At 49.0% G+C, this 23,967-nt stretch overlaps 1 protein-coding gene across 10 annotated transcripts in view; it reads right to left on the reverse strand.

Moving 5' to 3' along the window:
- Positions 1–23,967, reverse strand: part of BANP (BTG3 associated nuclear protein) — an 81,934-nt gene that overhangs the window by 16,305 nt on the left and 41,662 nt on the right. For 3 of the 10 annotated variants that reach the window (XM_084756909.1, XM_084756902.1, XM_084756904.1), the window contains exons 5-11: positions 23,135–23,251; positions 21,508–21,683; positions 13,781–14,020; positions 10,336–10,503; positions 3,490–3,620; positions 2,115–2,186; positions 1,497–1,535 (exon numbers count right to left, since the gene is read on the reverse strand). In XM_084756909.1, coding sequence (XP_084613035.1) covers positions 1,497–1,535; positions 2,115–2,186; positions 3,490–3,620; positions 10,336–10,503; positions 13,781–14,020; positions 21,508–21,683; positions 23,135–23,251 — 943 coding nt within the window. The remainder of the gene's footprint in view (positions 1–1,496; positions 1,536–2,114; positions 2,187–3,489; positions 3,621–10,335; positions 10,504–13,780; positions 14,021–21,507; positions 21,684–23,134; positions 23,252–23,967) is intronic. The other 7 variants (XM_084756910.1, XM_084756905.1, XM_084756903.1 and 4 more) reach the window with 4 other exon arrangements.

The raw sequence follows: 23,967 nt of genomic DNA on the forward strand, positions 1-23,967 counted from the left end.
GCACATGTTGTGCATTGCCAGCAGAAGACAAGCAATCCCTCCCTGGGAGAGCCAGGGTCTGCCAGCAGTGCCCTTGGATATTCAGTCCCAGATACAGTGACACTGGGAAGCAAGGGATCCAAGAAAGTGCAAAGGGAATCAGAGATGCACAAGTTACTTCTCCGTTCGACAAGTGACCAGCATGGCAGGTTCTTGTAGGGAGGCTGCTTAGAGCAGAGTAGGTGGTGAATCACAGTGGGCAGCAGTGACAGGCTCTGAGACACTGGAGGCCAGGGCAGAACCAGAGGTGTCATTGCCTGGAAGCTCAGGCAATGGTTCCTTCACAGCCTCCCTGCCCTTGACTGGAAGCCTATGGCCATGGCCTAAGCTGCCATACCCGGGGTTAGACACTGGGATCTCTGTCCTCCAGTTAGGTGGATGTGGCAGGCACTTCTGCCTACAGCTGAGCACAAGTAACACACTAACAATGTGAAAAACCCTACTGTATTTTTTTTTTTAATTCTAAGTGGGACTTTATCCATGATAGAAACAGTAGGGAACTGAGGCAACAGGCTTTGCTTTCCTCATCCATGAAAAGGTGCATCCTTCTCTTGGGGAAACACCAACATAACAAATACAAAACACGTCATCAAAGGAGAGAGAGGGGCACCAACTTCAAGCCTGGGCCTCTGCTATCCCAGATGACAGCAAGAAACTCCCCAGGAGGAAGGCTATGAGAACCGACTTCGGCTACCTGTTGCCAACCGCTTGAGCTTGGCAGAAATGACCTGGGCCCTCTTCAGCTCTGACTCTTTCCCAAAGTGAGTGGCACAGGGAAGACTCATGGATTTTCCAGCACAGAGAGTGCTAATTTTGGAAAACAAAGAGCAGATCCTCCTGTGCAGTGAGTGAGCTGAGTGTCTCCACAGCTTAAGCTACATTACACACACAAGAGCCTGTCCTGATTATTCATAACCCAAAGCTGGAACCATTCTTCACAAAAATTCCTTAAAGGCCACAGAAGTGCAAATCGCCACTGCCACCACCAGCTTCCCTCCCCCCAGTAGTACATCCCTCCTGGGGACCCACAGCCTGGGACACTTCACTAAGTATAGAAAATTTTCCAGGTATATACAATACAGGATTGTGCTCCTCATCTCAGGAGAACAGGAAGGTGTTTAAGTCTGACAGCAATAAGCAAGAACCAAACCTGCCTTGTCCTACCTTTGTAAACAGCATCAGATTTTCATGGAAAGATGCAGAAAGCCAAGTTCACTAACTTGGAGGGAATTTCTTCTCTGATGCAAAAACTAATGTGAGAGCCATGAAGCACAAATGCAGGATATAGCCCACCTGCACACACTCCAAGACACCTCAGCCCAGCTCCCTCCCACTGGAGGAACCCCACCCCACCCCACCCCACCCCACCCCACCCCACCCCAGTGCCTCGTGGTGAGAAACATAGGTGTGCCTAGGCCGTGGGGAGAGGGTGTGAATGGGAGGGGGTGAGTGCTCACCTGTCCGTCCTGACCAACGTGATGGATCTGCAGATTGCCCTGCACAGTGGAAAAAAAGGAGACAGCGTGAGAACTTCCCTACACTATTCATAAATAACCAGGAAACCACTAAATCTACAAAATTCAACCCCTTTTAGTAATAAAACAAGTATTATAAGCTGAATCTCTAGCTTTTTCTCTTGTATTGAAAACATAAAACTTTAAAGCTATTCCCTCCACTCTGACCCACAAATGAGAATGTCTGTTTTTTGTCTGTTTTATCTCCTTTTATTTTAAACAACTGTAGGTTCACAAGGCATGTACACAGTAGCACGGCATGGCCCACAACAGAGCTGCATCCCCACAGTGGGAATACACTAACACTGCCTGCTTGGGTCACCACAGGCAGGAAGCCATTCCCACTGCTGGTCCAAAGGATCAGCTCTGCAGTGTCTCTCCACAGAGCTCATGTCACACCACCATAAACTGCAAAGGACACCAGAAAACCGTCCCATTCACCACACTGTGCAAGGCCGACTTCCTTACAGAGCTTCACAGCTTTTACTGGGATGGCACTGGTTCCACACACTGAGTACATGGCCACATGGCCTTGTGACCTTGCTGGGACACCTGACTCACCTCACTGTCCTGTGTGATCTGCACCTGTTCTCCTTGAGGCACCTGGGCAATGTGGAGGTGGCCCTGTGGGATCCACAGCAAGAGAAGACACCAAGAAGCATCAGAGGAAAACAAACCAAAGGAAACGACAAGCACCTTCTGCCAGCTTCATGCCTATCTGCTCTCAGCCCAGTGGAGGGCAGGGTCTGGCCAGCTGGTGCAGTGTGTGCACAGCCTGAGCTCATCCCACAGCCTCTGAAAGTAAATGTTCATCACGTGATTTGTGCAACTAGCCGAACCTTTAAATGTTACTTAACATTAAAAATGTGCTGTCCCTGGGGGAGTGATAAGAGTGGTTGGGGTGGGGGCAGTTACTTGTGTGCACCTCACATTTAAACAACTCTTGTAAACACTAATAAATGTGGCTCCACAGATGCTCAGCGGTGCAACTGCCATCAAAATCCTATCTGGGGCAGGGGAGAGGAGGGCTGAGGTTAAGAGCACTTGTTCTTGAAAAAGACCTAAGCTCAGCTCCCAGCGCCCATGCTGGGCAGCTCACAATAGCCCAATAGTTCCTGAGGATCTGAAGCCCTCTTCTGGACTCTGTGGACACCTGCATTCACATGCACAAACCTCACACACAGATACACAAAAATAAAAATAAATCTTTTTTATTGTTGTAGGTGTTGGGCACTTCTGCCTCATTGTTCACATAAACCTGTGCCAAAGAAATCTGTTCCCTGTGCTTTCAAAGGCCTCCCCACTAGACATTGAAAATACCTGTTGGTGTCTAGTCAGTTACACAAATCTTGAACAAGCCCATGAAACCCACCACTTACAGTCACTCTGCTTCCTTAAAAACAGCCCCACAGCCCAGTGGACAAAAAGCAGCAGCGCTGCCCTCAAAGCTCCTTTCTCCCCAGCAGGTTCTGAGGTGCACACTTCCTATTCTGCCACTTCCTACTGTGTGCTCAGATATGCAGAAGGCTCTGCCTAGTCTTTGTACTGTCCACGGCTCAGAGCAGAGCACCCCAACTATGGCCTGCCTCTTCACTGTGCAGTGCCCATAGGAGCCCAGCACATAGTAAAGAAGTGCTGCATAGAAGCCAAGGCATCTTAGAGCCTTGCCATCATGACAGGCTGCCTGAGGTCAAGAGCTGAGAAACATGCTTCCAGGGAGACAAGCAGAAGCAGAGTCCCTCCAACAGACTGCAAACATACGGGTGCCAGGACCAAGGCAGGAACCATAGGGACAGCAGCCCACAGTGGCAAGGTTGCCATACTACTTCTCCAAATGAAGTGCGCTGCCTCTCCCTGTGCCGTCAGCCGTCCCCAGACACCTCCCCAGCCACCTCGCCAGCCACCTCGCCAGCCATGTGAGTAAGAAGGTACATACTACTTGTACTTGTCCATCCTCTCCAATCTGGTGGATCTGCACTTGCTGTGCATTGGCCAAAGCGTAGTGTAGGGCCTGCGGCTGCGACTGCTGTAGCTCACTGGTGGGTGGAGGGGTACCCATCATGGTCTCTGTGGAACATGGAACCAAGTGTTAGAATCCCCAGGTCCCACACACAGGGTGACACCCAGTCATCTTAGCTCCCTCAAGTGCCCCCATCAATTTCTGCAGAAGAAGAAAGGTACCTGTTCCCTAGACTCAGGTCAGTGCATCTCTGCTCTGTAAGTTGGGGAGCTGAGATTCGTGACAGAGGCAAGCATTGTTAAGATTCGCTGACACCACTGTAACAAACTCTCAGACAAACTATTGCAAACAGCTAGACAAACTACTGAGCTACTGCAGGGCTTGGGGTCTGTCCACAGAAGTGACCCACAGGGCATGCTGGGGTCAATCCTGCATTAGCTCTGCAAATACGTGCTATTTCTCCAAGGTAAATTTAACTATCATTACATATGGAAGAAGAAATACAAGTGGTGTGAAGCTGACTGTAAAGAAGCTGCAGGTCCTCTCGCAGCAGCAGCAGCACGGAGCCCTGGGGCCCCGTGTGCGTGTGAAGCCCCATGACAACAACTAGGCTAGGAACCCGCACACATGCACAGACCGAAGATGGGAGAGGTGGCCCTCTGACACGCTGAACTACCTGCCACTGCACAGATGCCATGTTCTGTGCCATGTGCAGGAAGACCCAGCATGTTTGAATGTTTCTTTCCTCAGTGCTGACGAATAAAAACTCTAGGAAGCCAATTTCCAGAAGCTTACATTCAACCTGACTCTGTGGTTTATATCCAAACTGACAGTGGCTGGGCACAATGGCACGTCTGTAACGCCGGCATTCAAGAGGCTGAGGAGGAAGGTCACAAGCTAGAGGTCAGCCTGGGCTGCACTATAAGGGATGAAGACATAACTCAGTGGTAGAGCACTAGCCTGGCATGCACACTGTCAGAGGCTCCATCCTGAGCACCACCAAACAGACAAACTAGCTCTCTTAGTTATTTCTACTGCTGAAAAATACCATGACCAAAGCCACTTATAAGAAAAAGTATTTAACAAACTAGTACAACCACTTTGGAAATCTATCTGGCACTATCTCAGAAAACTGGGAATAAGGCTTCCTCAAGACCCAGCTATTCCACTCCTTGGAATATACCCAGAAGATGTTCCAGCACATAACAGGGACATATGCTCAACCATGTTCATAGCGGCCTTATTCATAATAGCCAGAACATGGAAACAGCCTAAGTGTCCCTCAGTAGAAGAATGGATAAAGAAACTGTGGTACATTTACACTATGGAATACTACTCAGCTATAAAAAAAAAACAAAAACAAAAACCAAGGAATTCCCTAAATTTGTGGACAAATTGATTGAACTAGAAATGATCACAATGAGTGAGTTAACCCAGAAGCAGAAAGACTCAAATTGTGTATACTCACTTATATCTGGACACTAGCCCAAGGGACATGTGCCATGAAAGTCTTCACTTATCATGAAAGTGGGATAGAGGGGAAGACATCCTATTGGGACTCTCGGTGAGAGAAGCATGGGAGAATGGGGAAATAGATGGATCCAGAGGGTCCTAGAAACCTACAAGAAGGGGCTGGGAGATGGCTCAGAGGTTAAGAGCACCGACTACTCTTCCAGAGGTCCTGAGTTCAATTCCCAGCAACCACATAGTGGCTCACAACCATCTATAATGTAATGCAGGCCCTCTTCTGGCCTGCAGGTGTACATTCAGGCAGAACATTGTAAACCTAATAAATAAATAAATCTTAAAAAAAAAAAAAAAGAGAGGCCGGGCGTGGTGGCGCACGCCTTTAATCCCAGCACTCGGGAGGCAGAGGCAGGCGGATCGCTGTGAGTTCGAGGCCAGCCTGGTCTACAAAGTGAGTCCAGGACAGCCAAGGCTACACAGAGAGACTCTGTCTCGAAAAACCAAAAAAAAAAAAAAAAAAAAAAAGAAACCTACAAGAAGAACATTATGACGGGCGGATTTGGGCCCAGGGGTTCTACTCAAAGTATGGCACCAGCCAAGGACAATACGTGCAGTAAACTTCAAACCCCTACCCAGATCTAACCAATGGACAGGACAGTCTCCACAGTTGAGTGGAGAGTGGGGACTGACTTTCATACAAACTCGGGTGCACCATATTTGACCACGTCCCCTTGATGGGGAGACCTGGTGGCACTCAGAGGAAGGATTATAGGCTACCAAGAAGAGACTTATACCCTATGAGCATATACGGGGGAGGAGGTTCCCCCTAGTCACAGTCATAGGGGAGGGGAGTAGGGGGTAAGCGGGAGGGAGGGAGGAATGGAGGATACAAGGGATGGGATAACAATTGAGATGTAATATGAATGGATTAATAAAAAAAGATATTAATAAAAAAATAAGTACAAAAAAAAAAGAAAAAGAAAAAGAAAAAGCATTTAACTGAGGACTTGCTTACAGTTTCAGAGGATGAGTCATGGTGGGGAGCACGGCTTTAGGTAGGCAAGCATGGCACCAGAGCAGCAGATAAGAGCTTACATCTGATCCACAAGCACCAGGCAGAGAGAAAGAGACTAGGCTTGGCATACACTTTTGAAGCCTCAAACCCATCCCTAGTGACACATCTCCAACAAGTCCACATCTTCTGATCCTTCCCAAAACAGTGGACGAACTAGTACCAAGCATTCTCATTCAAACCATCACCCTGGCCTTGGCACAAAACTCATATACAGGGCCAGTGAGATGGCTCAACAGGTAAAGGCACTTACCAAAAAGCCTGCCAACCTGAGTTTGATCCCCAGAATCCATATGGGAAAAGGAGAAAACCTACTCTGGACCTCCACTCATGTGCAAGCCACATGCTTATAAATATTTTAAGCCAGGTATGGTGGCACATGCCTTTAATTCCAGCACTGGGGAGGTAGAGGCAGGCGATTGCTGTGAATTCAAGGCTAGCCTGGTTTACTAATAGTTCAGGACAGCCAGGACTATTACACAGAGAAACTCTGTCTTGAAAAAACAAAAAACAAAAAAAATGAGTTGTAAGCTGAAATATTTTGAGGGGAAAAAAGAAATTCATTTGCAGTATTGTGTGGTGGTTCCTGCTAACAGCTCTAAGGTAACAAGGCAACCCAGCTGGAATCAATACCAATTCCAAATTTACAAAATTACATTTTACCATCACCAAAATAGCCTTGAATACCAGAATAGCTTTGCTAAGACAAAAGCAGATGCAGACAGAACAATGACAAAGATTCCAAAAGTCCCTTGGCCTAACCACCGACTCTACTTAATCAGATCTTTGCCAGGAATGTGGCATGTTAGGATAGACGATAAATGTCTCCCCCCCCATCAGTTTACAAAGCAGTGCCTTTCCACAAGACCCTGTGGATGCTGAGTGGCAAGGACAGCCCCACACCCAGGCCCTCTTCTGAAAGCAAGTGCCTATCTGCCTCACCAGCTATGACCTGAAACTAAACTACTAGCTCAGAGGCAGCTGGGAGGTAGTCCCAACCAACACACAGGCAAAGCCACAGAAGAGGACTACACTGACCACGCCTTGTGGTGTTCTGCAGCTCCTGCATCCCCTTGAACAGCAGCCTCCTAGTGACAGGTTCCCTGTACTCCAAACGAGAGCACAGAATGGGTCAGTATGGTTCCTACTCTGCTAACAGTGTCCACTGGCAGAAAGATAGAGAGCACAGGTCCAGAAGAACACAGAATAGCCACTTGGCAGTGTCTTCTGGGAATGATGCTGAGGTCAGACCAGCGCACACACTGTAGGGTTTGCCCATTCCCCAACAGTTACTCTGGGAGCTGACAGCTGCTAGGGCTTCTCAAACATGCCACTCCTGGGGACCTGCCAGAATTCGGTCATTTAATACATTGCACAGTGGCTGGCCACCCACACAGGAAGCCAGCATCCACAGCATCTCAGAAGTACTGCAAAGCAGCAAAAGTGCAACTAGCTACTAATGATTTTTTTTGGGGGGAGGAGGGCAGGAAGACAGGTGGTGGTGGTACACGCCACTTGGGAGGCAGAGGCAGCCAGATCGCTGTGAGTTCGAGGCCAGCCTGGTCTACAAAGTGAGTCCAGGACAGCCAAGGCTACACAGAGGGACCCTGTCAACAAGAAAGAAAGAAAGAAAGAAAGAAAGAAAGAAAGAAAGAAAGAAAGAAAGAAAGAAAGAAAGAAAGAAAGAAAGGAAGAAAGAAAGGAAGGAAGAAAGAAAACCAAGAAACAGAATTCAAGTATCATCACACTAAACTACTGTCACGCAGCAGAAAGAAACCCAAAGAACTAGCAGCGCGCGACCACTGCTCTGACTAGAGCGGGAGCCATAGAAAGAGAGACACGGGCACCTGAAGCTCCACCTGCAAAGCAGCTGCTGCCTTAAAGATCACAAGGCCCCACTGATTTAAGAGCCTCAAAGCTTAAAGTGTGGGCTTGGGCCAGCAAGGTGGGTGCCAGCTGGGGCCTGGCTTCAGGTCCCGCTGCTCTACCTGAACTATGAACTAAGTACCTTCAGAGCCACACTCATGTGCCCATAAGCAGCCCACCTGTAGAAGGAGTGCTCTAATGCTTCTTGGGGTATGAAAGGAACGCTGTGCTGCTGCTTCTATGCCAACCCCTTGGCACCTGCACCTCTGAAGGCAGTCTAACTCCCCAACACCACCACACCTCAGGCCCTTCACAAACACTACCAAACCCTGGACAGTTGAGTGTCTCATCCTTTCATTCAAGTTTCACTGTCACCACGGATGCTGTCTCTGGACAGCCATCTCAGTGGCTCACAAACACTGCCCAGTGACCATGTGTCAGACCATCACTGTGGTGGCTCAGGCAACATCTGCAGTGCACTGTCTACCTGCATAGGTGCCAGAACTCAATAAGCACATGAATGCAGCAGTGGAGCCCGCATGCTTGTATGTGCATCTAAGCAGGTGCTTTGCACATGTCTTCAGCCACAGACCCCTGGCTTTTTCCATTCACTCTGTGCTTGTCATTAAGGTAGTAAGGCAGACCATGACACCGTTGCGTCGGATTTGGGGTGAGACCTGGCTCATCAAGGCCATGTCCAATAAACTCTTCTTGATTAACTCATTGTAATGAAACAAACAGCCAACTTCAGCCAGCTGGCGCCTGGCAACTGCTCCCTCATGTTTCATCTCTAACTCTACTTGGCAATTTTTGAAAATGTATTTCCTTCCTTGCTATTACAGTCCCATTCCTTTTTTAAGTTCCTGAACATAACTTTAATAACATTTTAGTGACAAGGGCTGTTAATCACAGACTGAGTCTCTTAGCCACTAGGCTTGTCTGTTTGTTTGTTTGCTTGGTTGGCTGGCTGGCTGGCTGGCTGGTTGGTTGGTTGGTTGGTTGGTTGGTTGGTTGGACTTGGGTTTTGCTTGTTGTCTCTTTTGATCATTTCCCTGTTTCTTGGTATTGGAATCTAGACCTTGTGAACGTTCCCAGGTTAGGTTCTGGACTTGTCTTCCTTTTAAAATGCTGAAATCTGTGGCCCAGTATAATCATCTCAGGTTGTCTTTAAGTTCTGGCTTTATGAGGTTGGAGAGATGACTTAGCAGTTACAAGTACTAGCTGCTCTTTCAGAGGACCTGGGCTCAGTTCCCAAGCCCCACATGTTGGTTCACAACCATCCAGAACTCCAGTTCCAAGGGATCTGATGCACAGACCTAGGTGTCCACTCGCCTGTGCAGCGGCTTTCACAGCAAGAAGGCTCACTCCAGTGCCTGCTGTGCAACCTGACAAAAGCACACTCTCCCTACTCTTTAAACTAGCACATGGATGCAGAGCTCAGGGGAACCACAGGAAGTCAGACAGAACTAACGAGCCACCGCCAGAACTGCCACCACGAAGGTGCCGCTGCTCAAGTAAGGAAGGAGCAAACCACAACCAGCATGGGTTGGCAGCTCTCAAGAGCACATCTAAGATTAGCCAGATACAACTTCACCAAACATGCTTGACTCATGCCTAGTGGCTCCCTCGGTTCCCAGGACAGAACTCAGACTCCTCGTTTAGCATGCCACTTGAAGAAGCACTGCCCTACAGGGGACAATGTGTCCGGCCCATGCAGCCGCCACCTAAGGAACCTTGGCAACAGTTAGAGCTAAGTAGGATAAGCACCAAAACATGGGAGGAAGACCACTTTCTGGAAGACAGTCAAGGAGGGCTCCGGTGACCAGCTTTGTAGTTCCAAAACAGAGTCCCTGGAGAAAGCCTACACCGAGAGAGAGAGCCCTGCCAGCCCTCTGCCCATTGTTGCTCTGGGTCCCGAGCCGACCCTCAAGCAGGACTCAGCTTTCGGGAGCTACTGCTAACGCCAAGAAAGCTATGGGGGTGGGGGTGTGAGGGAGAGTCTGAAAGACAATTTTAGGATTGAGAGCATAGCTCAGTGGCGAAGCACTAGAGCCAAGATTGCCCAAGACCCTGGGCTCAAGGCCTAGCACTAGAATGAAGGGAGGGACAGGACAACAGGTACAGTGTACAGAATTTGTCCCTCACACTAGTAATGAAGAGCACAGCGAGGACCCGCCACGCTTCACCACGTAGCTCTGCAAGTAACAGTAACAACTTACTGTTGAGGCAGCAGGACACTCAAAAGATGAGGAAGCAGGCAGCACAAGAAGAGCCGCATGAATCTTCCTGCTGAGCCTACGGGGTAAACAAGCAGGCCCTGCCACTGCCTAGGAAGCTCCTAAAAGGCCCCTGAGTGGGGTCAGGACCGATGAGCTGCTGGGCTGCACTCTGAGTGAGAAGCCTTCTCCTGAGCCTACCTGAGGCACTGTATGAGGATGAGGATGGTGTCCTCCGGGAGAAGCTCTTGACTGCCAGGCTCTGGCCTCGCTGTTTCCGCCGCCAAGCTGTTCGGCACTTGGAGTCAATGCTCTGCTTGATCCGATACCAGTCAGATTCCGTGATTCCAAACTTATAGAAGAGGTGACCTGAAAGAACATGTCCCAGGCAAAAGCTGTCACACACAGGTCTTGTCCTGGGCCCCACTGTTGAGAGTACCCAACAGAAGCTGAGCGCTGCTGAAACACTAGCTGGCCTGCTCCTGAAGGGCTGACTCGTCTTCTAGAAAACCTTACTTCATCAGGGAAAAGTGTCACTCAGGTCATAGGTTGGCAGGGTCAGATGCAGTTATTTACCACACTTCCTATCTATTTAACCTTTAAATAACCCGACTTCATTCCAACAGCAAAGGACTCTGTTTCTCATAGGTTCTAGACTTTTAACTTCTCTTGCCCTAAACTCACAAGACAACACACACCATCCTGATTGCCTAGGGAATCAGAGCCGTTACACTGCACTCATACAGGCCTTGCCAGAGCTGTAGTCTGTCACCCTCTGCTCCTCTGTTAGGCCCACCCTACCTCTGTCAAGACCAGCAACAGTATTTTGTCCTCCCTCCTCATCCAAAACTCTCAGCACAGCATACTTGCTTTCTAGAATGCCCATCACTTCCCTAAATGTATAGGATTCTCAACAGTGTTTATACTCGTAAATGCAGGGAACCTAGCTTTGCTCTCTGTGCCTGTCAGGAACCAGAGGGCCTTGGCACTCAGTAAACACCGGCTGGCTGCTCAGTGAGCAGCAGCCATCTGAAGCTATCTGGCTAGTGCTCTTTGTCAGCTGCTTACCCTGTGTTCTTTCCAGGCTGTCTCCCAGAACCCAACTTCTTGAGCGCAGGGACTGCTCTCCAGAGTTGCTTGATGCCCCAGGGAAGGGCACTACCCACCCACAGGAAGTCATACACATGGCAGAGCACCTACTAGAATCCAAAGTGCTAATCCTTATGAGTACAGTGCATGCCAGGAGGCTCACGGAACAGCATGCAGAGACTGTCACTAAACAATTTAAAAAAAAAAAAACCAAAGACACAGAAAGACAGAAGGCCACCAGGAACAGGTGACAGAATACAGCTGACAGACTATTCCAAGCCTGGCTCCACTTCTCACTAGCCTACAAGATGTTCTATTGTCATTCCTTGACTTTGTCCATTAAAAGTTATTTTTACTAAAGTGTGTGTGTGTGCGCGCGAGCGCACGCGCGTGGCTGCGTGCGTGTGCACCCATGTCTGTGTGTGCACCCACGTCTGTGTGCATGTGCACTCATGGTTCTCTCTGTGCATGTGCACATGAGTGCAGGTGCCCTCAGAGAGGTCAGTCATTGGATCTCCTAGAGCTCGAGCTACCGACAGTTGTGAGCCACTTTGTGGGAGCTGGGAATCAAACTCAAGGCTTCTGGAGGAACAGTAAGTGCTCTTAACCACTGGACCGTATTTTCAGCCCATGATCTTTTGCTTGCTATGGTCCCAATGGCAGCAGGAAAGATGGTGGTGAGTGACATCACAGGACATTCTCTTCAGCACACTGACTTCTGTAGCTGCCTCATACAACTTCACTGATTAATGAAAAAAATAAATGAAAGAAATCCAAACTATACTAATCAAAAGCCCAAGTTGGAAAACTTTCTGTTTTGGCAATTAGGGCCACCAGGCCTGGATCATCTCCTGAGAGCTAAGTTACCATCCAAACTATAAAACTGCTTCTATCACTCCCAAAAAGTTCAAGTAGAGGCTTGGATGATCCCCTAGCAAGACTCAACAACTCAGCCTACACCCTCCATACTAAAGCAGCACCACATCCATGCCAAGGTCCAATCAGCACACATTGGTTGGTCAAGTTCCGAATTCTCCAGGAAAACACTCAAGCCAGTCAAAGTCATGCTCCTGCTCTTTCTGCATACATTTTCAGTGGTGACTCAAATCCTGGGGAGCTAACCAATCCTTAGCAGAGCCAAAGGCCAGCTTGTCTCTCTCTCCATCTTTCATTGTGATGATGTTAAGAGGACTTGCTGGATAAGGCCAGCAGCAGGCATTACAGGCTGAAGGACAAGCTGAGGACTCGGGGATCAAAGATGACAGTCATTTTTCAGCCCATGAGCACTAACAGAGTACTGATAGGTGCCCAGGGAGGAGGCTAGGGGTTTTGACCCCATCAATAGCTTCTGAGGGTAGCACTGCAGCCAAAGGAGGAGGCTGAATGGTACATCAGCCCCTGATGAGACCCACACAGGTGGAGGTATGCCAGCAACTCACCAAGTTTTTGTTCTTACAAAGCTAAGGAAGCCATGCACAGGAAGGCTGGTGCAGAGCCAAGGCCACAGATCCACAGTCACTATAGGCAGCCTGCATTCCTTCTCATGGACTACAAATCTGGCTGCCAAGTGAGCACAGTGCCCACATGGTTTGGGGAAGGCAAGGCAGACTCTTGTGCCGATGCCCATAGCCTCAGTGCCCTTTTCTCCCCCACCTACCACAAAACTCCAGAAATTAGGCCAGGGTATCTAAATGTGGGGTGCACTGCCCCAATACTCTGAAGCCAAGGTCAGCCTCTTTAAGAAGGGTGTCAATTACCTACCTTATGTGGGATATCTGATAGAGCTGTGCTTCCTCTGGCCCCAGTACTTGCCCATGTGCTGTCTCCTCGGTAAGGACAATGCAGCTGCCCCCTCTGGGGTGATGGAAAAGCCAAAGGTGTGGCCCCAGTGAAACTAAACACAGCCATCCCAGGAATCACCCTGCATGTGAGCAGAGGCCCCCGCTTGCCAGCTCATTCCAGGTAGCTCTGGAATGAACAGTCTAGGAAGTGGGCATCAGACTGGGTCACTGAGAAGAAGGGCCTGAGCTTCTTCCATGCTTTCCAAGTATCAGCAGAAAGACATAGCAGCAACCAGCGTGAGCAACTGGTGTTCCTCAAACAGGAGGAGAGCTGGGTACTAAAATCGGTCCTAGAGTGCTATTGGCCCCTAACAACCCAGCCGGAGCAGCTCCTGAGCATGTCACAGTGCCAAGGCCACTGTAGAGGGGGTATTCTACCAATGCTGCTGGGAAGCTCAGGAGCACCGAGCACAGTGACACATACGCCGTGGACACAAGGAACCCCACCTCTGCCCTGTCTTCTCCAAGAGTAACCTAAGGAGGAGTGACGCTGGGATCTATCTGCGCGTCCCTGGAGAGGCACACTCCCAAGTGTCCCTCTCAAGCACAGGTGCCACACAACAGCTTGCCAAAGCAAATCCTGAGTCCAAATCCCCATCTCTGTAGTGACTATGAGCCTGCCATCAGCCCCGGCACCGGAAGCATGGGCTGGGGTCAACTCCCTGACCCCCTCAGCAGCCTCACAAGCCAAGCTGTTATCAGCTATGGTAACTTACACCGGATGCCGTAGATGGTGAGGGGGTCCAGCTGCTTCTTCCCATGTTTGCCCTGCCCTGACAAGTTGGACACAGCCTGCACCTCACGGTGGAACAGGTAGTCCAGCAGCGTCAGTGCCATCTTCTCAGCTGTGCGACAGTTAGTGCTGATGTGCAGCATGTCAGAGGGGATGATGGCACAGCGCACCCGCATCTCAGGGTTATTCTCATCACCCAGCCATGTGCCGTTGGGATAGTCCTCTGAAGGAAAAGAAAGGCCTCAGTTAGCAAAGCTCAGCATCATGTTCAGACAGTACGGCACACAGCTCAAGTATGAGCTCCCTGGGGCTGTTAAGCCAGACTCCTAACCTCCATCCAACTGCCAGGAACACCAGAGCTGAGGTGCAGCCACTGGTGTTAGCCAATAGCAGGCCCACGCCATCCTGACAGTAAAGGAATACATCAAACAAGATATCAGCTCAAATAACAGGAACCTCTTGGGCAAACAAAATGAAAAATGAAGTCAAAATGAGACAAAATCCAAGTCATGCCAGTCTCTAGCACCCATAGGTCCAACTCATTTGACCACACTTGAGTCAGTGTTGTGTACACCTCTCCCAGACAGCCTTTGTCAGGTCCCTGTCACAGTACTGCCTGAAAACATTGAGGAGAGACACGCTAGAAGGGTGGAGAATAGGCGTGAGCTCTTGGCTAAAGGGAAGGATGGAAATAGCTAAATGCTGGAATTCAGAAGATGAGTAAGCAATCTCTTTCTCAGTGGTATCAGCAGTTTGTAAGTGGAGAGATGGTGCTAAGGGACAGTAGGTTCTGTTCCAAAAGTCACTGCTATACCCAGGATGCATTTAAAAAACAAAAAGCAAAAAAAAAAAAAACAAAAAACAAAACAAAAACAGTAGAGCTGGGTATAGTGGCACATGCCTATAGTCCCAAAACTTGGAGGGTTGAGGCAGGGGAGTCATGAGTTCCAGACCAGCATAGGCTACATAAGGAGACTCTATCTCAACAAACGACTGCTGAGGGACAGGAGAATCATCTCGTATCAAGAGAGGCCTAAGTCTGCGGTCATCACTCAGTGACACAGGGGACAATCAGGAGAGAGAATTGCCACCCACTGGGCCATGCTGACTCACTCAGTGCATTAGCTTCCACAAACACACAAATCCAGTGTCCTCTGACCTTGGGCAGACACCAGCAGAGTCCAGGTTCACCCTGGTAACACTGAATCATGTCTCTACACAGAACAAAAGACAACATCTACCCACATCCCTATCTGAAACACATCTTCTGTAAACCCAGGAATATACTAAACTGATCCAATTTTAGCATCTGAATATACATTATTGTAGATTTACTTTACAGTTCAAACAAAATGAACTGCTTTCTCTTCCAGTCATATAAGTCTTCAATGACACCACTACTTTTTAAAACAGATAAGATGAAAAACTTCCAGCAGTAATTTGATTTTCTTTTCTTCTTTAAAGCAGAGAATACAAGCACCTGCTCTGAGAGCCTGTCTTAAGTTCCAGAAGAATAAGATGCACACAGCATACTCCCAGGTAAGCATCTCCACCTCCCATGACACCCGCAAAGCACCAGTGCAGAGCCAGTCTAGGTCTGTGTTCCAGTTTCCCTCAGGAAGGGAAGCAGACACTTGAGCCTGTTATCTCCAGGGCTTCTGGGCTACTTACATAGTGCAAACCTTAGGTCAAATTAGCTACCTGGGGTCAGCCTCAGCTTCCTTCAGGCAAGTTTTTAGACAGACAAGTTAACTTGTAGTCATGAACTAGTGTTAAGTATATTTTCCATCCATATGAAAAGTTAATTCCCATCTGGTATTTGTAAAGCAAATTCAGTTTATCAACATTAAGACACACGCTTTGTGAGACACTAGTGGTTCCAAAAATGAAGATAACCACAATGAAGTCCCCTGGACCTTACCAGACAGGAAACAAGAGCCAGCATCCACCACCTTCCAGGCCACACTGCCACACAAAGCCCAGTCAAAGGCTGAACACATTTATTTAGCCCAGTTCTTCCAGCAAGCGAGCAAAAAGAGACTCTTTATATGTAGTCCAGGAAACAACTTACTCTTGTGCACTTATAGCATCTTCCCTGAAAAGTCCCTGAAGTCATCCAGGGGTCAGAAGGAACCCAGGAGTGTGGGGCTGTCTGTGCCTATACATCCATTCTGATATCTGCAGTTGGATTTCGAGGTGCTTTGTTTCACATAAACCCCATGCATGTGTGGATGGCTAGGTATCTAATCAATGCTCCATACAGGAAGGGGAAGCAGAAAGGCTAGAAGGTGGTATACGCCCTGAACCAAGGGAAAGCCACATGCTAGGGGACAACTCTGACACCCAGAACTACAAACTACACATTTCAACTTAGAAGTGGCACGCTCGCTCCACCATTTCCTTTCAAAAAGGTTTTGGGGAGCCAAGCATGGTGGTGCACTTGGGAGGCAGAGAGGCAGGAGGATCGCTGTGAGTTCGAGGCCAGCCTGGACATAAAGTGAGTCCAGGACAGCCAAGGATACACAGAGAAACTCTGTCTCAAAAAATGGGACGGGACGGGACGGGACGGGAAGGGAAGGGAAGGGAAGGGAAGGGAAGGGAAGGGAAGGGAAGGGAAGAGAAGAGAAGAGAAGAGAAGAGAAGAGAAGAGAAGAGAAGAAAAGAAAAGGGTTTTTGGTATGTATGTGGAGGAATGCTAAGTGAATGTGTCAACCATCAGTTCAGACTCTGCCAAGCGAAGTGCTGGCAGCTTTAAAGTACGTTTTAGTCTCTCTGTGTCAGTTATTTGCTTTGTAGGCCAAACGGATACAAAATACTGTAACATATGAAAGATTTTTTTTTTCGTTTTTCTTTTCTTAGTAAGCTATTTTAAATCAACAATTCTAATATATAGCTGTGATTACTACCCAATAATACATAAACCACAGCCAAGGACTCTGTTACCCTGTATCATATGGTCACTTGACAAACAAGATCCATCTGCCATCAGCTCATCTCTCTACGGCTGGGCATCTCAGGGGTTGTAACAATAAAGCAAAACAAAGCAATATTTAAGTTGCAAGCCACTTGGAGCCTTCCTAGGCTGCCACCAGCTTCACATCAGGGACCCAAAGGGATCTGTCACTGGAGGTTGTCAGTAAGTCCTGAGTGGTCAGGAGAATATGGCATCAAACATACTTGCAGAAACCATGGGCCACAGAGGGAGCACTCTCAACCAGCGGTAAGTGAAACACAACAGGTCCTCATTGTAATAAGCGTTCAGCATTTTACATGGAGGATTAGCCTGTCCTCTAGGAATTACCCAACGCTCACACTGTGGGAATGGAAACCCAACTAAATCCCTTAATTAACAGGTCCCGTTTTGATGCATTTAGCCAGTTTGTATCTGTAACTCAGCCAGCTTGGCCTGTGGCCTGTCTCTCATGTTCTCAGTGCTCAAGAATGGGGTGCAGGAGGACCTGACCACCCACAGAAGACATGGCAAAGACCAGGCTTAGCAAGCACCGCTCTAGCCAGGCGTAGTGGCACACACCTTTAATTTCAGCACTCGGGAGGCAGAGGCAGGCAGATCTCCGTGTTTGAGGCCAGCCTGGTCTACAAAGCGAGTTCCAGACAGCTAAAGCTACACACATAGAAACTCTGTCTCGAAAAACCCAAAAACAACTAACAACAAAAACAAAAAAACAAAACACAAAACCAAATAGTGCTCTAACAACTGGGAGACAGATTCTATCTCACCCAAACTGAGCTTACACCACTAACAAATCGCTTAAACAGAAATTAGAATAAGATGAAATGGCACAGGCCTGCCATCCCAGCCACCTCAGAGGTGAAGGCAGTAGGAGTAAGATGTCCAGGCCTGCCTGAACTGAGGAGCATGTTCGAGGCCACCCTGAACAATTTAGGAAGGTACTGTCTCAAGATAAAGCGTGAAAAGAGAGCTGGATGTAGCTAAGTGGTAGAGTGCCCAATCCCTAGCACCCTAAAAACAAATCAGGAGATAGCACCCTCATAGTATAGCCAACTGACTTAAAATTTTATATAAAACATTTGGAATTCTTAAGCAATAACCACTTCGAAGTCTGGTAACCCAGACCTCAGGCAAACATGCTCAAATAAGAAGAACCATCTGTCTGCTTGCAACTCTTGGCTCTTCCAGGGGCCAAAAGGACTAAATCCTACAGACTTATCCTCCATAGCAGCCCTTATCAATCATCCTTCTATGACATGAGCCAGATGGCTGAACACTCCCTGATAAGCAGCTACCCTGAAGCAAAGAGGAAAAACTTTAGCTGAGTCCACAGGTTAGTGGACAGGACTGACAGGATGAGCAGGCAATGAGTGTGAAGTGAGACAATGTCCTGCCTGGCAGGCCCCTGAACACTTCCATGTAGCAGTCACTAGCAATGATACCATCTGTCTCCACTCTTTAGAGACCACTGTGCCAATACATGGCTCAGCATGACAGTTCACACTGCTGGTAAGACACTGTGATTTATCTTTCCCAAAGAGCAAGAAAACCAGATGGCCCTCAACTATGACCTCTTCTTTAAAAGGAAAACCCTGAGTTGGGAAATGTCCAGTCCTGTCACTGGAGAATGGACAGTCCTAGTGCTGCCTACCGGCATCATGGTGGTGGACACAGGTAGCCTTTAATGTGGCTGTGACAGTGCTCCAACCTCTACTAACAACAAGGGTCTTCCTCAGAGACACAGCCTGTAGTTAGAGCCTCAACTCAGACACAAGTCACTGTTCCTCCTCAGGACACTAGTAACAAAGCAAGAGCCAAGCTTGAGTCCTTTCCTTGAGTTCATTTCAACACAATTTGTTATTTCCAAAAACAGAAAGTATGACACACTGATTACACAGATTCAGAAGGAGAAATTCTATTCTTTTTTCCTTTTTGGTTTTTCAAGACAGGGTTTCTCTGTGTAGCTTTGGCTGCCCTGGACTCACTTCGTGGACCAGGCTGACCTTGAACTCACAGAGATCCGCCTGCCTCTGCCTCCAAGTGCTGGGATTAAAGGAGCATGCCATCACACCCAACTGAGAAATTCTATTTCTGTGATAATCTCAGACTTCCCTAAGTATCAAGATTCTGTTCCTTAGTAGTCTACACCAAGCCTCCAGCAGCTGGCCAGGCCAACAGCGGTGCTTGCACAGCTCCTGCAGGAAGAAATAAGTTAGGCTCCTTGGCTGTTGCAAGTGTGATCCTGCCAGGGTGGTGGTGCACAGAGAAACCCTATCTCAAAAAACAAAACAAAACAAACAAACAAACAAACAAACAAATCAAGTGTGATCTTTATGTGGCTTCCTTGAGGAAGGAATGATTGGCACCTATCTTCTTAGTACAAAAACAGCCAGCTGTACTGGCCCTGAGTTCACATGGATGCCAAAACTTACGCACATCACAATGTACAGCAGCCAACAGCAGAAATAATCCAATGCCTGTCAACCAACCATGTCACGCAAAGGCAAGCCAGCCTGGAGCATGCAATCGCTGTCATAGAAAAGGAGGGCCAGAGCATACAGAATGCAGCCCCTGCCACACAAGGGAGAAGCACAGAAAATGCCACCCCTGTGTACACAAGGAAAGGGCCAGAGCAAAGGGAATGCAGCCCCTGTCCCTGCAATGGGACGGTGGGAGCAATGACAGCCTGCCATCTGGATGGCATGACCCAGGCGCATGCAGTGCTCATATGAACTCCCATTCAAACAAGAGGATCAGCAGCTGAAAGAGCCGGGAGGGTAAGGAGGGGCTGCTAACTGGGCTGAGGTTTCTTTGAGGGGGTAATGACAAAAAACATTCCTTATGCAGTAAAGGTGACGCTGTATAAACGTGGATACACTAACGCAGCTTGTCACTATAACAGAAACGCAGTTCTAAGGAGAAAAGCTTTCAGAGGGATCATGGTCACCGGGCCTGTGGTAGCCAGTCATCATGGGGGAAGCCCAAGGCAGAGGAGGCTGCACATCCCATTAAAGCTGGGACCCAAAATGAAAGGCCACATGGGGTCAGGACTCCACTCTCATCCTCAGGACAAGCCCTCATGGCCCATTCCTCCCCTAGCCACCCACCCCGCTCTGAGCAATAGAGCCGTGAGTGGGGTCAAGCTCTCAGCATACAAACTTTTGGAAACAATCTCAACTTTAGCAACTGAATGAAAGTGTGCTGTAAAATGATCAAGTGTGTGGTATCTGGCTTCACAGAAAATGATGCCCTTACTCCTTTCCCCCAACGCTGCAATTTTGAAAGACATTGTTTCTAGTATTTCAGATACAGTAACACATCTAAGAGCAAAATCTTCCTTAAGTGGGGGGAATGTGCTTCTAAGAAAAAGCAGTAATTTAGATATAGAAGCAAAAGCTTCACAAGGTTTCACAGTAAAGAGTATGTGCTTAGGACTCTCACAGAGCTCAGTCTGTCGAAGTTCCTTCCTTCCTCTTCACATTACAGTCACTTCGTGAGATGCAAGGGGACACTTCAGACACTTCAGGGAAAAAGAGCCTGTCCCACTATGGGGACCCCAAGAAATTATGGGGAGGAGTCTGGGGAAGGCAGACCCCAGCACTGGCTCCCTCCAGCTCCTTACAGATTCCAGCACAAGAGGCACCTCAGACCAAGGGGACTGTCCTCCCTAAGCCTGGCAACAGCCTCTGGAAACCTGCAGAGAAATGCCAAGGACAGTGAGTGAGAGACTATCAGTGCTGGGAGAAGAACACAGGTGCTAGGAGAAAGGCACAGGTGCTGGGAGAAGGGCACAAGTGTTACGAGAAAGGCACAGGTGCTGGGAGAAGGGCACAGGTGCTGGGAGAAGGGCACAGGTGCTGGGAGAAGGGCACAGGTGCTGGGAGAAGGGCACAAGTGTTACGAGAAAGGCACAGGTGCTGGGAGAAGGGCACAGGTGCTGGGAGAAGGGCACAGGTGCTGGGAGAAGGGCACAGGTGCTGGGAGAAAGGCACAGGCGTTAGGAGAAAGGCACAGGTGCTGGGAGAAGGGCACAGGTGCTGGGAGAAAGGCACAGGTGTTAGGAGAAAGGCACAGGTGCTGGGAGAAAGGCACAGGTGCTGGGAGAAGGGGACAGGTGCTGAGAAAGGTGCACTCATGAAGTGACTGGGAGAAGGGCATGGGCACTGGGAGAAGAGCACAGGTGCTAGAAGAAAGGCACAGGCAATGGGAGAAAGGCATGGGTGCTGGGAGAAGGGCACGGGTACTAGGAGAAGGGGATGGGTTCTGGGAGAAAGGCACAGGTGCTAGGAGAAGGGCATGGGTGCTGGGGGAAGAGCACAAGTGCTAGAAGAAGGGCACAGGCGATGGGAGAAAGGCACGGGTGCTGGGAGGAAAACACAGGTGCTGCGAGAAAGGCACAAGTGATGGCAGCCACAGCGGGATCCACAGTTGCTTTAGCTTTCTTCATCACTCTCTATCATTCTTCTCATCAACAGTAAGCTACATGCCCAGCAAAAAAAAAAAAAAGAAAGAAAGAAAAGAAAAGAAAATAGAAAGCTGGGTGTGGTGGTGCACGCCTTTAATCCCAGCACTCGGGAGGCAGAAGCAGGTGGATCTCTATGAGTTGGAGGCCAGCCTGGTCTACAAAGTGAGTCCAGGACAGTCAAGGCTACACAGAGAAACCCTGTCTCGAGAAAAAAAGAAAAGAAAAGAAAAGAAAACAGCCCAAAGGCACAACTATGGCAGCCCTGGGAACGTACCTTCGGAGTTCAGGGTGATGAGTGTGACGTTGCTTCCAATGTTCTGGCTTCCTGGCTGGCCGCAGTTGGACACAGAGTCACTGGCCTCTGACCCGCTCTCCCCGTCTTCATTGTGGCTGTCATCCTGACCAGGCACCTTCACCACAATGGTGTTCTGCCGACGCCCAGGAACAGCGCTGGTGGGAAACAAACACAGCAGCCCAGGCTGTGAGAGGGACATGAGTGGCACGCTGAGACTAGCCCTGACTCAAGCTGCTATGTGGACTTATCCCAATGCACAACGTGGGTCCCCCAACACGCAGTGTGACACGCACCCTCCATGGAGATGAGAAGCAACATGACACAGAAACAGTCTGAGCCAAGAAGACACATAATATAAAGCAACTGCATACAAAATATGAACAGCAAAAGAGAAATGAATCATAGCTCACTGAGATTCAGCCTAGAGCCTTGCTTTCAGCTCTTAGAGGTCATCCTACCAAGGCTGACTTGCACAATGATAATCATGTCAGAAAGCCCACATCCGTCCATCATCCATGCTGTCAGACACCCAAGATGACTCAGCTTCCAAAACACCTCCACACTCCCTAGACTCCCACAGACAAACCCCAGGAGGAACTTCCAAGGCCATCAAGAATGCCAAGAGTCCCCTGGGAGCCATTCTTGGTACAGGGCCCTGAAGTGCTGCAACAGCCAAACAGCTAGCAGCAGACAGTGCTCAAAAAAGACCCAAGACTCATCTGTCTTCTGAATGACTCTGTCAACAATTTGGACTATGACCTTCTACACACCACAGAGGAAACAAAGCTCTCGTTCCCCTCAGCAAAGTCAAAGGGGCCTTAAAACTACGGCCATCCCCCAGAGGCAGGAGCCGCACCAGGTTCCTACTGAACTTGACCTCACAGAACTATCCACAGAGAACTAGCTAGTCCACACTCCACACCCATGATCTCAGTGCAGGCCCAGAAGCGCATCCTCTTCCCAGTATTGTGGCTGGTCTCCAGCGCCCCACACAGCACACCCCGGGTGTCCTGTATGCTAGAGAACTGGACTGGGACAAGAAGCCAGAACAAAGCTGGAAGGAGCCACACCCCACAGAGAAAAAAAAGCAAGACAGGCATCTGTGAGAACACTCCTGGTAATCAAAAGATGACAAAGCTTTCCTGAGGCCCAGAGCGGGAGCCAATGGCAGAGGCCCCACAGGGCACACCCACTGTGCACTTTCAATCTGACTGAAGTTCCGTTCAGTACAGTGCAAAAGAAAAGGGTTAAGGAAAATAAAACACCAGACTCGACACATCGACATCATTTACCAAACTCAGAGGAGGTCAACTGCAGCAACAGACAGACGGGGGGTGGCCAGCTGGCCACATGCAATGTACTCTAGCATCTTCACATACCAGATCCAGCCCAGAGGTCCTCACAGCCGCCCATCCCTTGTGCTGTCTCACCCCGCCATTGCTAAGCAACAGGCTGGCCCTTCCTGACCTCACAACTACGCTCCACTAACAGAGTCAAGCCTGTGACTACAGACATGGACATGTGCTCGGACTGGACCCTAGCTCAGGAATGCTCACTTATCCTCATGATAGTGGCAGGGGAAGGTAGGGTGGTGGTGACTACTGACTTGCTAATGATATTTTCCAGGGAATCCGGTGCCCTGTTGCTCAATGGGTCTTCCATCTTGGCTACAATGGCGTTCTGCCGATCATTGTTGAGTATTACTGTAGTCTGGGGGACGACGCTATGGAACAAAAGAATCACAAGAAAAAGAAGACCTTAAAATAACAACATTCATTGTCAGAGCACATCAATCATTCAACACGGTGAGCTCCTGAAGCCGGCACCAGAGGTGGGGTGTCCAGACAGGGACAGCTACACTGCAGATGGGACTCTCAGCTTCTTGCTGATTGATATTCTTGGTTGACACAAATACATAATGTGGGCTGGCTGGGCTGTGGTCATGTAAGAGTGGGTAGGACAGGCTAAGGCACCCTCCTGTCCTGTGCATCTGCAAGCCATCTCAGCAACACATTTACATGAAAACCAGCTTCCTTTTCATTGTTTCCCCTTGTGTGTCTGTGTGGTGTAGTGGGGTGGGGGTGGGCGGTGAGTGTGCACACAACATGCATTTGAGCTGTCTGCAGAGGCCAGAGCAGAACATCAGGAACCTTCCTCCACTGTTCTCTGCCTCATTCGAACAGGCCTGTCATTGATAGTAGCTAGTCCATTCAGATAGGCTGGTCATCAGCAAGCTCTGGGATCTGCCTGTCGTGCGCCCCGCCTCCCACCCCCCCACCCCCACCCCTGTACTGGGCTTACAAGATAAGTACAGCCATGTCTGGCTTTTCACATAAGTGTTAGGGATTTAAACTTAGATCTTTCTACCTGCAGAAGCATGAGTTCTCACCCGCTGAACCAGCTGCCAGCCTCTTTCAACCACATCCTTCCCAAACTATG

This window comes from Acomys minous (genome assembly GCF_964271855.1).
Source record: "Acomys minous genome assembly, chromosome: 14".
Taxonomy (NCBI): Eukaryota; Metazoa; Chordata; class Mammalia; order Rodentia; family Muridae; genus Acomys; species Acomys minous.